Genomic DNA, 14,972 nt, shown 5'->3' with positions numbered 1-14,972 from the left:
ATTAAGCTAACACTTAAAACATATTCCTGGTTATCATAAAGCGATAAAATGGGTTCCGTGGAGAAACTCAACATTAGTAGCGATTTGGAGTATGTATTGGAGCTTCATAGAGGCAACAAACACTCTATAAGGTGATGTTGCGTTTCTACAACTAACTTATTCGACCACAGCACAGTATCCCGGAATATTCTAATAATTTTGACGTTTCCGGACCTGAAAATTGACGCTGTTAACACCGAGCTGCGTCATCTCTCTTACTCCGGTACTCGTGTCATCCCCATTCCTTTCGGTGGCACAGAGTGGCGCAAGCAAGTTGTTACACGGTGTTTCTCGTAACAGAATACACATGACGCACTAAGTATTAACGACTGATAGACGAAGACGACAGCACTACCCAAACGTCGCAGCCCGAACGCCGAAGCTGCACTGCGCGCCGGAGATCGCTTACGGACCACACGTACTGAGTGCCGCTCACGATTTGGATACTGCACACCGCTTGCGTGGACGGAAGCCAGACGAGTATTTCGCAGGCCGGGAGTTGCGTCCGCGGCTAGTGCGGAGCTTGCCAACGCACGCCTTTCACTCCGGTTGTCTAGCCTAGGCGACCCAATAGTACACGCCCAAAGAGGACACCGCGGAAGGTCGACCGCAGACGCCGCACCACGCCACTTTCACGAGCCGCTGCCCATAGCGAAGCTCGGTATAAATAGCGGTCATCCGCGGAGGGAGAGCACAGTCCAGCAGCAGCAACAGCAGCAGCAGACGTCGACAAACATGAAGCTTCTGGTGAGTGAGAGCGATATGCGGGAATGCAGGATCGAAGACAATGCTTCGTGCTGAAACCTCCTGGCAGATTATAACTGAGTGCCGGATCGAGACTCGAACTCGGAACCTTTGCCTTTGCGTTTCGCTGGCACGTCGAAGTGGGGTACCTTCCCGTGAAAGGCAAAGGTATTGAGTTCGAGTCTCGGTTCAGCATACGGTTTTAATCTGCCCGGATGTTTCATATCAGCTCATACTCCGCAGAAGAGTGAAAATTCCATGCTGAAAGCTTTATGCTGTTGTAGAATCCTTATAAATATTGTCAATTTTTCAGTGTCCCTGCTCAATCTGGGAGTGGTGAGATAGGCGTGTTCCATGCGGAAGGCAGGTAGTTACTATCTGCCTTCCGCATGGAACACGCCTATCTCACCACTCACTACTAGTGTTAGGCACATACGCTTGAAGTCAAGAAGTATGGGCCTGAAGATGATGTTGTAACAACATCGAAACTAGTCGCACAACAAAACCAACACCTTAATACAACTGACGTCCCAAATGGTCCATTTCAATTATGGATATACGAAGATCACCTTTTTTTTCACATATGCGTAGTTCTTATTCTGGTTTCTTCGTTGTTTAGTCAAGATTAAGAACAGTTCGTTTATAACGTTCCGATCGAAGGGAAGCAGTGAATAAGCGATTCACTGTTATTTTAAAATAACCAGTATTTATGCGACGTCCGACCACCTTGGTTTGTGATCCTGTGGATTCCTAGATCAGTGTATCCGAATGCCATCAAAGAGGTAACAGCTTATTTTGTCCAGCATCCTTGCCTGTTTCGATTTTGTTCCTCACCTCAATATGATTTTACGTTCTTTTCTTCTGCCGCCTTTACCTGCATTGGTTTGGACAGTATGTCTCTTCGTATGGAAACCGTGCACTGCTTAATAGCTGATTTGTCATTTCGTGCAAAAAGCCTGTGGTTTCAAAACGCGCATGGCTATAGTTTCATTATTTCTTTTATTCTCTTCTAGCTTCTACGAATACTACTTAACTTCGAATCCCTCTTTTAATCTCGTTTGTGAACAGCTTTTGCAGTGCACTCAGTTTTTTTGCTTATCTCACCAGAATACATTTTATGCTGTGCGTTATAAACTCAAAGTGACTGGTAGTAAACATTAGATAGACAGACTCGATAAATGCTACCTGAGTCTGGAGTTTAGATATCCTCCTGCTTTCTTCATCAAGGGAGATAGGCTGATAATTCGTCTCAGTGTAGATCCTGTTTTTCCAAATCTCTCAGCTTGATGCATAACGTCTTTCCTGTGGATCCTCTTATTACACTCACTGAGAATTAATTTGATGAGACTTAGCTCACTCTTAGAATTTATTTATTTAGCTCTACTTCCTTAAGTATCAGACAGACGGACTCTACTTGTTTCTCAATTGGGTGTCAATTACCATATTCACAGACTCATTAAACTCCCTTAGAATTCGTACAACGGATCCTCTTGGAATTTGTCTCTCCCACATCGAACGGTCGTTGCAACTGTAACACTTTCTGTATGTAACAGCTGCGTGTGATAACAAGGAAACGCAGCAGATACTGCCATGATAATACATCAATTTTTTAGCTTATTTACACTATAAATTAATTATTTCGCATATGGAAATCAGCACACAAGAAACAGAGGCGGCGAAATTCCACAGGGAAACTAGGTGCTTAACGTGCTCTGAAGCTCCGTCTTCTTTCAGATCGTCCTGAGTGCTGTCGTGGCCGTGGCCCTGGCCAAGCCCGGCTTCCTGGGGGCGGGCGTCGCCGCCCCCGCCTACGCCGCAGGCCTCGCTGCCGCCGTCCAGCCCGCTCCCGTCTACGTGGGCGGCATCCATCCCGGCCTTGCCGCCTACGGCCCGGCCAACATCGTCGTCGGTCCCGGCGGCTACAACCTGGACACCCCTGACGTGGCCGCCGCCAGGGGCGCCCACCTGGCCGCCGTCGCCCAGACGAGGGCCCGCGACGCCGCCATCAATGGCGCCGCCCTCGCTGCCGCCTCCGCCGCCGCCTACGGCGCCTATGCCGCCCCCGCTGTAGTAGCTGCCCCTGCCGTCGCCGCCGTCGCCCCCGCTGTCTATGGTGGTCCTGGGGCTGCCTTCCTGGCTGCCAAGGCTGCTTACCACGGTTAACCTGTCACAACCAAGGCTGTTCTGTTGGATTGCCAGAATGTGCCATTGTTCAAGGCCTTCGCACTACTTTGCCGCTCAAGAGGCTATTGTATTACTGACTGTTGTACAAATCTCTTCTAAATAAACCGATTTTTTTATTAATTTTGCTTGTCATGTTTTGATACACCATTCTATACGTTATTCAGCAATGAAGCACACATACAAAATCAAAGTATGAACGTTCAGTTGAAATTAGCAAAATGTGAAGGCCTAAACCGGCACACAGAGGAAGCTGGTACTAATCAGAAATCATTGCAGCCAACAAAGCAATAGGCTACCACTTTGATTCCAGTTTTCCAATTTGTGGCTATTCTACCCAATAAGCAAAAATACACGATCAGACTCATAAGATTTCATGATAATCGGCCACGGTGTCGCCCTTTGCTAAATAACATGATTTGAATGCGATAGTGAGGTGAACGGGATCAGTAGATCACTCTACTTCGTGTTGTTACCGATACAGAGTACGCAGCTGCTACTACCCACTCATGTAGCTCTGCAGTTAGCCTTTGGCGGTTGCGTGCACCACGTCCCAGTTGTCCCAGAAACGAACAATTCCCGCCTATGATAAGAACTGAATGCGAGTCTTCTCACAAGGCAGACACAAAGATTACTTAGCTTCGGAGGTGGACATTGTTAGACCCATAACGGAATGGAATTCGGTAAGTGTGTTGAATGTAACGTATCAAATTTATACAAATAAATATAGTCTCGATCAATCGAACGTCCTTATACACAGTATAAGTGACATTCTGCAAGCATAACGATGTAATCAATATAAGAGGGCCATTCAGTAAGTATTGTAACACATTTTTTCTGAAAAAAAGTTGGTTTTGTTCAGGATAGCAATACACGATACTATTTCCCACATTTTGGCTAAAATCGCTATTACTCAATATAATCTCCGTTCAACGTGACAGCCTTATACCACCTTACTGGGAGGATCTGTATGCCCACAGAAGGCCTTATAGCCAACATCTTGCAGTTCCAGTAACTTCTGTATCCACGCACTGCTTCCCATAGAGCGCCTCCTCCATTGGGCTAAACAGATGGGAGTCAGAAGGTGTGAGGTCTGGGGCTGTAAGGTGGATGAGGAAGAACAGCCCAGTGAAATTTTGTAAGCTCCTCTCGGATGTGCAAACCTGTGTGAGGCCTAGCGTTGTCATGGAGAAAAAGACGTTCCTTTGCATGTTTGTGGCAACGAGCATGCTGACGTCGTTTCTTAAATTTCCCAGGTCTGTGGGTGGCCGGTCGGCAGGCGGAAGATGGAACAGGGTTGCTCTGTCTTGTTGTGATGATAACAGACGCTTCACCGAACGACTCACCGTCATTTTGTTCACTGCCGCGGTTCTGTAGATGTTCCTCAAGTGTCTATGAGTATCTGTAATGCTCTGGTTTTCCGCCACAGGAAACTCAATGACAGGTCTCTGCCTGGAACGCACTTCCGTTACAGATGCCATTTCGAAGACTGCGTTTAGCGCCATCAGCTACCGGTACCTCACGAAACTACAGGTGTTGAAGCAGGAATAAACCACCGTGACACACAAAAAATTACGAATTTTCTAAGCCGACTCTGGCCGAGAAAAACAATGGGTTGCATTACTTAACAAACGCCTCTCACAATTATAGAGAATGATTTTTGCATCTCAGTGAAACGAATATTTGCTAATAACGGTAGACATTTTATTTAGATGAAGTTAAACACAATGTTCAGGTTGGTGTGCTGTGTTCTTTATGATCTATACAGGCTGGAGAGTGATAGTTAAGAGTGAGGGGCATAGGGGATTTGAAACAGAGCAAAGTTTCCAAGTAACAAAAGGTCGGCGATGTATTATTGTAAAGCTATTGCAGAATTTAGAGCCAATCAGCGATAAACCCTGGTGTGTGCATTTAAGAATTCCTGTCATGCTTAACAGCGCGATTACTAGGTAAACTACTCGAAGGTAATGGTTTCAGTTAAACAATCAAAGATAGGGAAACATTAAATTTTTATCCTTGGCTGGTTACATGAGACACGGATTAAAATCCTGGGGTATAAACTGAGGTAATGGACAAGTTCGCTGATTTGTGAAACTGCACCGTAAAGTTTCTACAAATTCTGCATTCCTTCCAAATTAATAATATAAGTGTAGACCAGCTGTGGCTTGAATTCAAAGAAATAGTGTCAGCAGCAACTGAGAGATTTATACCAAACAAATTAACAAACGACGGAGCTGATCCTTGTTGGTACTCAAAACGGATCAGAACACTGTTGCAGACACAACGAAACGAACATGCCAAATTTAAAAAGAAGCTGAAACGTGGAACTTAGTAAAAGCAGGAAAGGTGTGGACGCGGCCTAATCAGTTACCGTTGGTTGCACAGAAAACACATACACTTTATTTTTTAAAAAACAGAACTGTGAACAATCATTTTTAAAGATTTTATTACACTGGCGGCTGAAAGCCTTATTAGAATATTGCAAGTTATTGTCGGCTGAAGGTCGCAAGCAATATTACACACAATAAACGGCCGAAGGCCTGATTAAGAAGGTTCAAAATTGTTCGTCGGCTGAAGGCCAGAAGCACTTTCAAAAATACACAACGGCTGAAGGTCTGAATTACCAATGAGGTGGACCATCACGCGTTAAAAATACCAAAAACCCTATTAACAGTCTTAATAACTGTAACAAGTTATAGTGACCTGAAGGCATTATCAAGACAGAACTGAAACTATTTGTCGGCTGAATGTCACAAGCAATGTTACAAACAATTAACGGCTGAAGGCCTGATTAAGAAAGGATTCGAAATGATTGGGGGCTGAAGGCCACAAGCAATTTTTAGAATACTCAACGGCTGAAGGCCTGAATTACAAGTAAGGAAGGCAGTTGCATGTTAAATTGCTAAAACTTTTCTAAAACAGTGTTAACGAACTGTAACAGGCTATAGTGACGGTTGCAGGCCTTATTAAGAGAAAATTGAAAATAATTTGTCGGCTGAAGGCCACAAACAGTGTTACAAACAATTTACGACTGAAGGTCGGAATTACTAGTGGGAAAGGCAATGACATGTTAAATCATTAGCGTAAATTATAAACATTTATGAAAACTTCTCCAGATAAGACAGAGTGATTCACAGACAATGCTCCCTGGATTGACCTGAGGAAGGTGACTACAGCTATGTAAGCTGTGTGACAGGCAGCCAAAGGTTGTACTCACGCAACAGGATGGCAGCTCACACTAGGGGTAGCTTAAGTGCCGACAGAACGATTAACCAATCCGCCTAACGTCCGATCACCGGTACAACGATGGAATATCTTTAGGCAAGGTCGAAGAGACGGACAGCACCACGTCTTCAGAAACACACTCAAGACCGAAGAAAACACAAGAGCCAAGGTAGACCTCCAAAAAACATATGCACAGTACAATTCAAGAGGCTGTCGAACTACACGCCATGTCGGACAGCATCAACACAACGAGGAAAGGTACACTGCCAGAAAAGAACGGTAACCTCCAGGGCAGGTAACTGGGGCGTTAGCGGCCACAAGGCAGTAAATACCGCTGGTAGCACTTCACTAATAAGAATAATACTAAATCACAACTCATAGAAAGGAATAGAAGGCAGCTAATAGCTTCCTCCAATCAGACAGACTCCACATGTTGCAGCTGGTCTCACCAACCTTGGCAGCAGCAACACGCAAACATCAGCGAGATCTCAAACAGTGGAGGTTTCAGTACTGGACACGGCTCACTCAGCTTCAAACGTCCTGGGTTCGGTCGTCGGCTACAGCCGCTCGGTCCGACAGTGCCTGCTCCCAGCCAGCAGCCCTGGCCTGCCCTTGCGCTGCGGGAAGTCGAACTACCGACACCACAACGCAGGAAGCATTTAAATAACCAGACATTAAAAACCACACAAGATACATACGGATCTGGGATGACAATTCCACAGAGTCCCAAACAAAACTAAAACCAGTCACTGTGACACAACACGGACGAATTACAAGTCGGCACAAACACAAAGAAGCCAGAAACGGTCGGAAAACCACATGAAAGTCGAAACTTCCTGGCAGATTAAAACTGTGTACCCGACCGAGACTCGAACTCGGGACCTTTGCCTTTCGTGGGCAAGTGGTCTACCAACTGAGCTACCGAAGCACGACTCACGCCCGGTACTCACAGCTTTACTTCTGCCAGTACCTCGTCTCCTACCTTCCAAACTTTACAGAAGCTCTCCTGCGAACCTTGCAGAACTAGCACTCCTGAAAGAAAGGATATTGCGGAGACATGGCTTAGCCACAGCCTGGGGGATGTTTCCAGAATAAGATTTTCACTCTGCAGGCAAAGGTCCCGAGTTCGAGTCTCGGTCGGGCACACAGTTTTAATCTGCCAGGAAGTTTCATATCAGCGCACACTCCGCTGCAGAGTGAAAATCTCATTCTGGACACATGAAAGTCGTCCGCTGCGACGACCGATCGAACGACCAACCAACGGTCGTCCCCACTCAGGTACGGAACAGATCCCAGTATAAACTTATTGCCATGGGAGTATTCCGACGGGCGGACACACACACGCACACACACACACAGGGGTAAGCTGCACTACTCGAATACCAAGGTCCATTCAACTCAAACTCGCTGAATCCGGTCCTTGCTGTGGTCGTGCACTCTCGCGACCACATCCTTCCGTCGGACAGCGAGTACTGGCTGTTCGGCCCTCACTACTGCTCCGTCCCAGCTCATCTAAGTCGACACACAACGAACTGGAAATACTAGAGGGCGCTCCGAAGATGGTACCACAGACACGCGCTCTCGATAAGCTCTGCTGCTGCCACTCACGGACAGACAAGGCGTGAAAACGTAGTGGCGCCAGTGAACACACTAAGAAAACGAGACGCCACTATCGCTATTACTAGATGCCAAGCTACGAACTGCATCAACGCGTGCTGCACACGGCTCTGACGCCAAATCCCCAAGATTGGCGAACTTTTACAAAAGCTCGAAATTTGGCGCGGACTTCAATGATGAATGCGTATAACAGTTTAAACAACGAAGCTTTGTCTCGAGACCTGGCAGAAAATCCGAAGAGATTCTGGTCGTTTGTGTAGCATGTTAGTGGCAAGAAACAATCAAAGCCTTCTCTGCGCGATAGCAATGGAGATACTATCGAAGACAGTGCCACTAAACACAGCCTTCCGAAATGCCTTCACAAAAGAAGATGAAGTAAATATTCCAGAATTTTAATCGAGAACACTTAACTACATGAGTAACGTAGAAGTAAATATCCTCGGAGTAGTAAAGTAACTTAAATCACTTAATAAAAGCAAGTATTCTGGTCCAGACAATATACCAATACCTTTTCAGAGTATGCTGATGAGTTAGCTCCATACTTAACGATCATATACAACAGTCCGCTCGACGAAAGATCCGTTCCCAAAGACTGGATAGTTGTACAGGCCACACCAATATTCAAGAACAGTAGTAGGATTAATCCACGTAATTGAAGGCCCATATCGTTAACGTCGATATGCAGTAGGATTTTGGAACATATATTGCGTTCGAACGTTATGAATTACCTCTAAGAAAACAGTCTATTGACACATAGTCAATATGGGTTTAGAAAACATCGTTCTTGTGAAACAAAACTGGCTCTCTATTCACATGAAGTGTTGAGTGCTATCGACAAGGGATTTCAGATCGATTCCGTATTTCTGGATTTACAGAAGGCTTTTCCCACTGTACCACACAAGCGGCTCGTAGTGAAATTGCGTGCTTATGGAATATCGTCTCAGTTATGTGACTGGACCTGTGATGTCCTGTCAGAGAGGTCACCGTTCGTAGTAACTGACGGAAGGTCATCGAGTAAAAGATGTAAGTAGGCTGTTTATGTTTTCTCTATGTAAGTAGGCTGTTTATGTTTTCTTATTGGCAACGTTACGTAGCGCTCAATATGAAAATCACTGGCTGTGTTGTGTGCAGTCTGTGGCTGCTTTGTATTGTTGTAATACTCGCCATTGTAGTGTTAGGCAGCTGGCTGTGAACAGCGCGTAGCGTTGCGCAGTTGGAGGTGAGCCGCCAGCAGTGGTGGATGTGGGGAGAGAGATGGCGGAGTTTTGAAATTTGTCATGAACTGCTATATTTATATATGATGATATCAAGGTAAATACATTGTTTGTTCTCTATTAATATCTTTCATTTGCTAACTATCCCTATCAGTAGTTAGTGCCTTCCATAGTTTGAATCTTTTATTTAGCTGGCAGTAGTGGCGCTCGCTGTATTGCAATAGCTTGAGCAGCGAAGATTTTTGTGAGGTAAGTGATTTGTGAAAGGTATAGTTTAATGTTAGTCAGGGCCATTATTTTGTAGGGAATTTTGAAAGTCAGATTGCGTTGCGCTAACAAAATATTGTGTGTCAGGTTAAGCACAGTCATGTATAATTGTTCAAAGGGGACGTTTCAAAGAGAAGTGATTTCTGGCGTTCCCCCAGGTACTGTTATAGGCCATTTGCTGGTCCTTATCTATATAAACGATTTGATAGACAATCTGAGCAGCCGTCTTCAATTGTTTGCAGATGACGCTGTCGTTTATTGACTAATAAAGTCATCAGAAGATCAAAAGAAACTGCAAAATGATTTAGAAAAGATATCTGAATGGTGCGGAAAGTGGCAGTTGGCCCTAAATAACGAAAAGTGTAAGGTCATTCACATGAGTGCTAAAAGGAATTCGTTAAACTTCGGTTACACGATAAATCAGTCTAATCTAAAGGCCGTAAATTCAACTAAATACCTAGAAATTACAATTGCGAACAACTTAAATTCGGAGGAATACATAGAAAATGTTGTGGGGGAAGGCTAACCAAACTCTGCGTTTTTTTGGCAGGACACTTAGAAAATGTAGCAGATCTACTAAGGAGACTGCCTACACTACGCTAATGCATCCTCTTTTAGAATACTGCTCCGCAGTGTTGGATCCTTACCAGAAAGGACTGACGGAGTACATCGAAAAAGTTCAAAGAAGAGCAGCACGTTTTGTATTGTGACGAAATATGGGACAGTGTGTCACAGAAATGATACAGGATTTGGGCTGGACATCATTAAAAGAAAGGCGTTTTCCTCTGCGGCGGAATCTTCTCACGAAATTCCAATCATCATCTTTCTCCTCCGAATGCGAAAATATTTTGTGGACACCGACCTACATAGGGAGAAACGATCACCACGATAAAATAAGGGAAATCAGAGCTCGTACGGAAAGTATAGATGTTCGTTCTTTCCGCGCGTTATACGATGGTGGTGGTGGTTAGTGTTTAACGTCCCGTCGACAACGAGGTCATTAGAGACGGAGCGCAAGCTCGGGTTAGGGAAGGATTGGGAAGGAAATCGGCCGTGCCCTTTCAAAGGAACCATCTCGGCATTCGCCTGAAACGATTTAGGGAAATCACGGAAAACCTAAATCAGGATGGCCGGAGACGGGATTGAACCGTCGTCCTCCCGAATGCGAGTCCAGTGTGCTAACGTTATACGAGATTGGGTTAATAGAGAATTGTGAACGTGGCTCGATGAACCCTCTTCCAGGCAGTTAAATGTGATTTGTAGAGTATCCATGTAGATGTAAATGTAGATCACATATATAAGATATTTCAAGTATATCCTTTGTGATTTATTTACTCCGGTAAGCCACTGTTTTCAAATAAAGAGTAACGAAATGTTTTAAAAACGTAATTTTTATTCAAAATTTTATTCTTAATAATACGTCAAAGGGTATCTACCATTGTTTACTTGCAACCTCTGTGCACTTAACGTGGCTTACCATTGACATACCACTGTTTACTTGCTGGGCAAGTTGACGAAACATTACTGTGAAACCCCAAACAATTATAGATATAAAATATATGAATTATTTCAGTTTATACTAAAAAATGCGTTACCAATTTTTACAGTTCTAAAGTATAAAACGCTCAGAAATTAATCCATTATTTACCACAATATGACATTAGTTTTATTGTAGCCTTACTGTAGCACGGAAACAATCCTAAGAACGCCCCTTAATATTTCTGCTACCAACTGCCTCATTGTACCTTCCTCAGCACCTTTAAAAACTTTCTCATATGTTTTGGTGTGCTAACATATTCGCTTCTTTTTATGCTTGGAGAGAAGGAGACAGTGACACTGGGAAATGTATGGAAAAGTAATAAGTACTGGAAGTAGTGTCACTGCCCAAAATAGAAATTCGAGATAAAACCGAGCAGTACTGAATGCAAGCTTAAGTGGGAAAAGTGAAGTCGAGATGACTATTTCCAACAGCAAATACCTTCAGTGAATGGAACAAGTTTGCTCCCGAACGAAACGAATAGCTCATGCCGTCAACGACTGCTTCAAATAAACGGTTCAAATGGCTCTGAGCACCATGGGACTCTACATCTGAGGTCATCAGTCCCCTAGAACTTAGAACTATGTAAACCTAACTAACCTAAGGACATCACACACATCCATGCCCGAGGCAGGATTCGAACCTGCGACCGTAGCGGTCGCGCGGTTCCAGACTGCAGCGCCTAGAGCCGCTCGGCCACACCGGCCGGCCTACGACTGCTTCGCTGTGCAGAAACTTTCTGTGCAATACAGATGCAAAAATGAATGAGGGAAGATATCAACGTCTGCAACGAGACACAGGTGACCACCGATCCCTAATACCAAAATACTCATAAAATGTTCACGGAGAACTGCCGAAATTTTGTGTGTGGAGTTCTGATTCATCTTCCACATCGGTAGATATTGACTCAATCTGTAGATGTAAATTCAGCAAGCGAGAGCACAATGCCTGACAGACAGTACGCCATACCCTCTGCCAGGTACTTAAATGTGATTTTACAGACTGTCCATGTAGATGTAGATATTAACGACTTCATATACCACCCGCAAAGGGGTGATTGGAACTCCATGCCGTAACATGTATTACATTATTCTCTCCGTTTCTAACGGTGATATAGAGTGAAAGTAGACGAAGATGTACGGTCTCCATCAAAAACCGGTTCTTAAAATTTACCCGACTAGATTTCACGAAAGTAATGATCCCCAATGTAGTTCTCCGAGCATCTGTGTTAATGTTTCGTATTGGGTGTACGAGGGTGTTACTATCGAAGCAGCGCATTTCTCAAATCATTATACGTCTGCTGCCTGTCTGCTTCATACGGATTCCAAAGTCTCGCGGAATGATCGAGATCTGGACACATTAGCTCAGAGTGTGAGGTTTCCATCACAGCTGCACCTCACTTATCGATATTTTCCGTACAAATCTTTCAATCACATCCTTCCTTCTGATCTGTTGTGTTCGTCCAGTGTTATTGCTAGATATTTAAACAGTGTGACAGGTTGTAGAAGTTCGCACGTATAATCGGACACTATCGGGTGCTTTGTCATAGTTGCGAGAATTACATTTTGCTTCCAACCGCATTAAAGGGAACGTCATTTAATTCAGAAAGTGCAAAAGCACTTTAAGGTACTGCATTTAGCTACACTCGGGAATGGACATTACATATACTGTGCAGCCATTTGTATTTTATTTTAAAAGGTTAATTATTTCTTCAAGAGGACAGGGTGAATAATTTTACACACCGTCTGTAGAACTCGATTCTCTCAGTGCACACAACGTCTGTTTGTAAAACTCGATTCTCTCAGTATATGCCGCAGTGCTGCAAGCGGGTACAAGGTGTTCCGAATTAGAAATGCTTCGAAAAGGCTTCTTAACTCCATTATAAACAGAGGAAGATTCCCGTAAATCTTGATAGGAAACCAGTGCGAAGTGAAACTAATTGTAGTTTGTAGCTGCAGCTATAATCTGTCATAATACATCTCTCTTCTCTGCTACCGTTTAACTGTACCCGCGCACGTATGGTATCCTTCGCTAGACTTACGTGTCACACGCTGGTTCGCAGCTTACAGTAGTACTGAAGGACGACAGTTACGTGGAGTTGCAAGAACAAACAAGTTGTCCAACGAACTACTTTCACTACCGCGAAGCCTGAAATTAAAAATGTCGATCACACTGGTATGGATAGCTGTAGCCTTTTTGAGACTGTCAAGGACAACGTATTACTTAGCGTGGAGTGCACAGCTATTCTGAGAACAGAATCACATAATACTACGAAAGAGTCGCCCAAATAGCAAGGTGCAATAGAAAAACAATGACTGTACAAAGGACTAGGAGGACAGTAGGGACGAAGTATCTCTGGATAAAGCTTATAGAGAGATCATGAATCATAATTAGCCATGCACACTAAATTAAATGTCATTATTTCCATGTATTGGCAGCATAGGTCTTTCTCTTAATACTCACAACCGACTAATTCTCATTTGCCGTTTCATCATATAATGAGACCTTAGACGTTCCGAAACTATATAAATGTGTGTTGTAGTGAAAAAGGTAGTTGCGTTTGCAAACCATGATAAAAATTGCCTCTTCCAGTATCCTTTAATGAATAATTATCTACACGTTTTCACCAGGAGATATTGTACAGGGCCGACCGTAGTAAATATATGCGTGTAATGGCAAAAAAAGAAAAGCAGTTTGTATTTCATTTTGAACCCCGGCTGACTGTACGTCAATTGAAGACGTTAGTGAAAGAAGAAAGAGATCTTTTTCGGTTTCACATTTCTCATTAACTGAAAATTGTTGTTGCAGTTCCTGTTTGTCGACTTTTTGTTTACATATGAGTAACTTCGGTCAGCAATAACAGTAAAAATTTTTATACGCCCCTTTCAGCCTCACATCTTTTTGCGTTAGCTGGGACTTACGTAACTGTTAGGGAATAGCAGATGGACGCATCTAAACGTGAAATTTCATTTTCATTGAGTAGTGAGTCTTTTAATGAAATAGGGTATATTCAACTTTTGACCAAACGGAGAAATAATTTGCCTGGTGTATTCTTATAAAATATCATGAAATTTCAGGAATCTGAAAGGGTATGGTATAAGTGATAAAAGCGCCATCCAGCATTCACGCGTGTAGGCCAATGAAGTGCCAAGTTTAGTCTATCGATATGGTTTCACTTGCACCCCCATGAATCGTAATTATACAGAAATAGTTAATTAGGAATACAACTTCTATTTGTCTAGATCGCGATTTTGTAAAATGACACAACCGGTTGCATTGGTGCTATTAGTTATCGTCAGATCGTAAAACGTTGTTACAGAATGTGATGCGTCAGGTGTTGTACAGTCAAAGACAAATAAACGTTATGTTGAAAATTAAAAATGCTTTCCACATTCTTGACTACAGTCTTATATTATTAGTTAATGTCCTTCATACGAACGAGATGCATGGAAACTGAAAAACACTCCACGGAAACGCGACAGAAATGAGGAGCAATAAAATCCATCTTGCGACTTCATGCCGGCCGAGGTGGCCGTGCGATTCTAGGCGCAACAGTCCGGAACCGCGGGACTGCTATGGTCGCAGGTTCGAATCCTGCCTCGGGCATGGATGTTTGTGATGTCCTTAGGTTAGTAAGGTTTAAGTAGTTCTAAGTTCTAGGGGACTGATGACCTAAGATGTTAAGTCCCATAGTGCTCAGAGCCATTTGAACCATTTTTTGCAACTTCAAAACATATCGACCGGATCAGAGCAATTACCATGACGAAAATCTATGTATTAATGAAAAAAAGTTTTTATGTTCTTCCTGTAGCCGAGGAAACACAAATAAGATTGAAATTCATAAAGGATTAAATACCAGCATTACCGCAACTCAAGTATGTTCAGATCGTGTTCTACTTTGAATTAATAAAAAAGAAAATATGATTTCCACACTTACGATATTTAAAGCAAAGCGGTATTCACCTGGATCTATTAACAGATATACAGTATAATCTCGTATGTTCCACCTAACATTTCCCGTTTCATTTATAGAAATTTCGTCCTTTAATCTCTTAGGTATTGACACGTACCAAAACCGCAAGCTAGTCGAAAATATGGATATGCTGTACTTTCATCTCTGCAACATCTGCTACTATTACTTCCAGCAT

The 14,972-nt window shown here is 43.4% G+C and overlaps 1 protein-coding gene across 1 annotated transcript; it reads left to right on the top strand.

Annotated features, from left to right (window-relative positions):
• The first annotated feature begins 688 nt into the window (after positions 1 to 688).
• LOC124607102 (cuticle protein 16.5-like) lies at positions 689 to 3,087 on the top strand. The gene is made up of 2 exons (XM_047139298.1): positions 689 to 786; positions 2,518 to 3,087. Exons 1-2 carry the CDS (start codon positions 775 to 777, stop codon positions 2,944 to 2,946), a joined length of 441 nt encoding a protein of 146 aa, XP_046995254.1. The 5' UTR covers positions 689 to 774; the 3' UTR covers positions 2,947 to 3,087.
• Positions 3,088 to 14,972: the final 11,885 nt, after the last annotated feature.

The sequence above is a fragment of the Schistocerca americana genome, chromosome 3 (assembly GCF_021461395.2).
Source record: "Schistocerca americana isolate TAMUIC-IGC-003095 chromosome 3, iqSchAmer2.1, whole genome shotgun sequence".
Classification (NCBI taxonomy): Eukaryota; Metazoa; Arthropoda; class Insecta; order Orthoptera; family Acrididae; genus Schistocerca; species Schistocerca americana.
The sequence above is the reverse complement of the archived record's forward strand: the minus strand, read 5'-3'. Positions and strand labels throughout refer to the sequence as shown.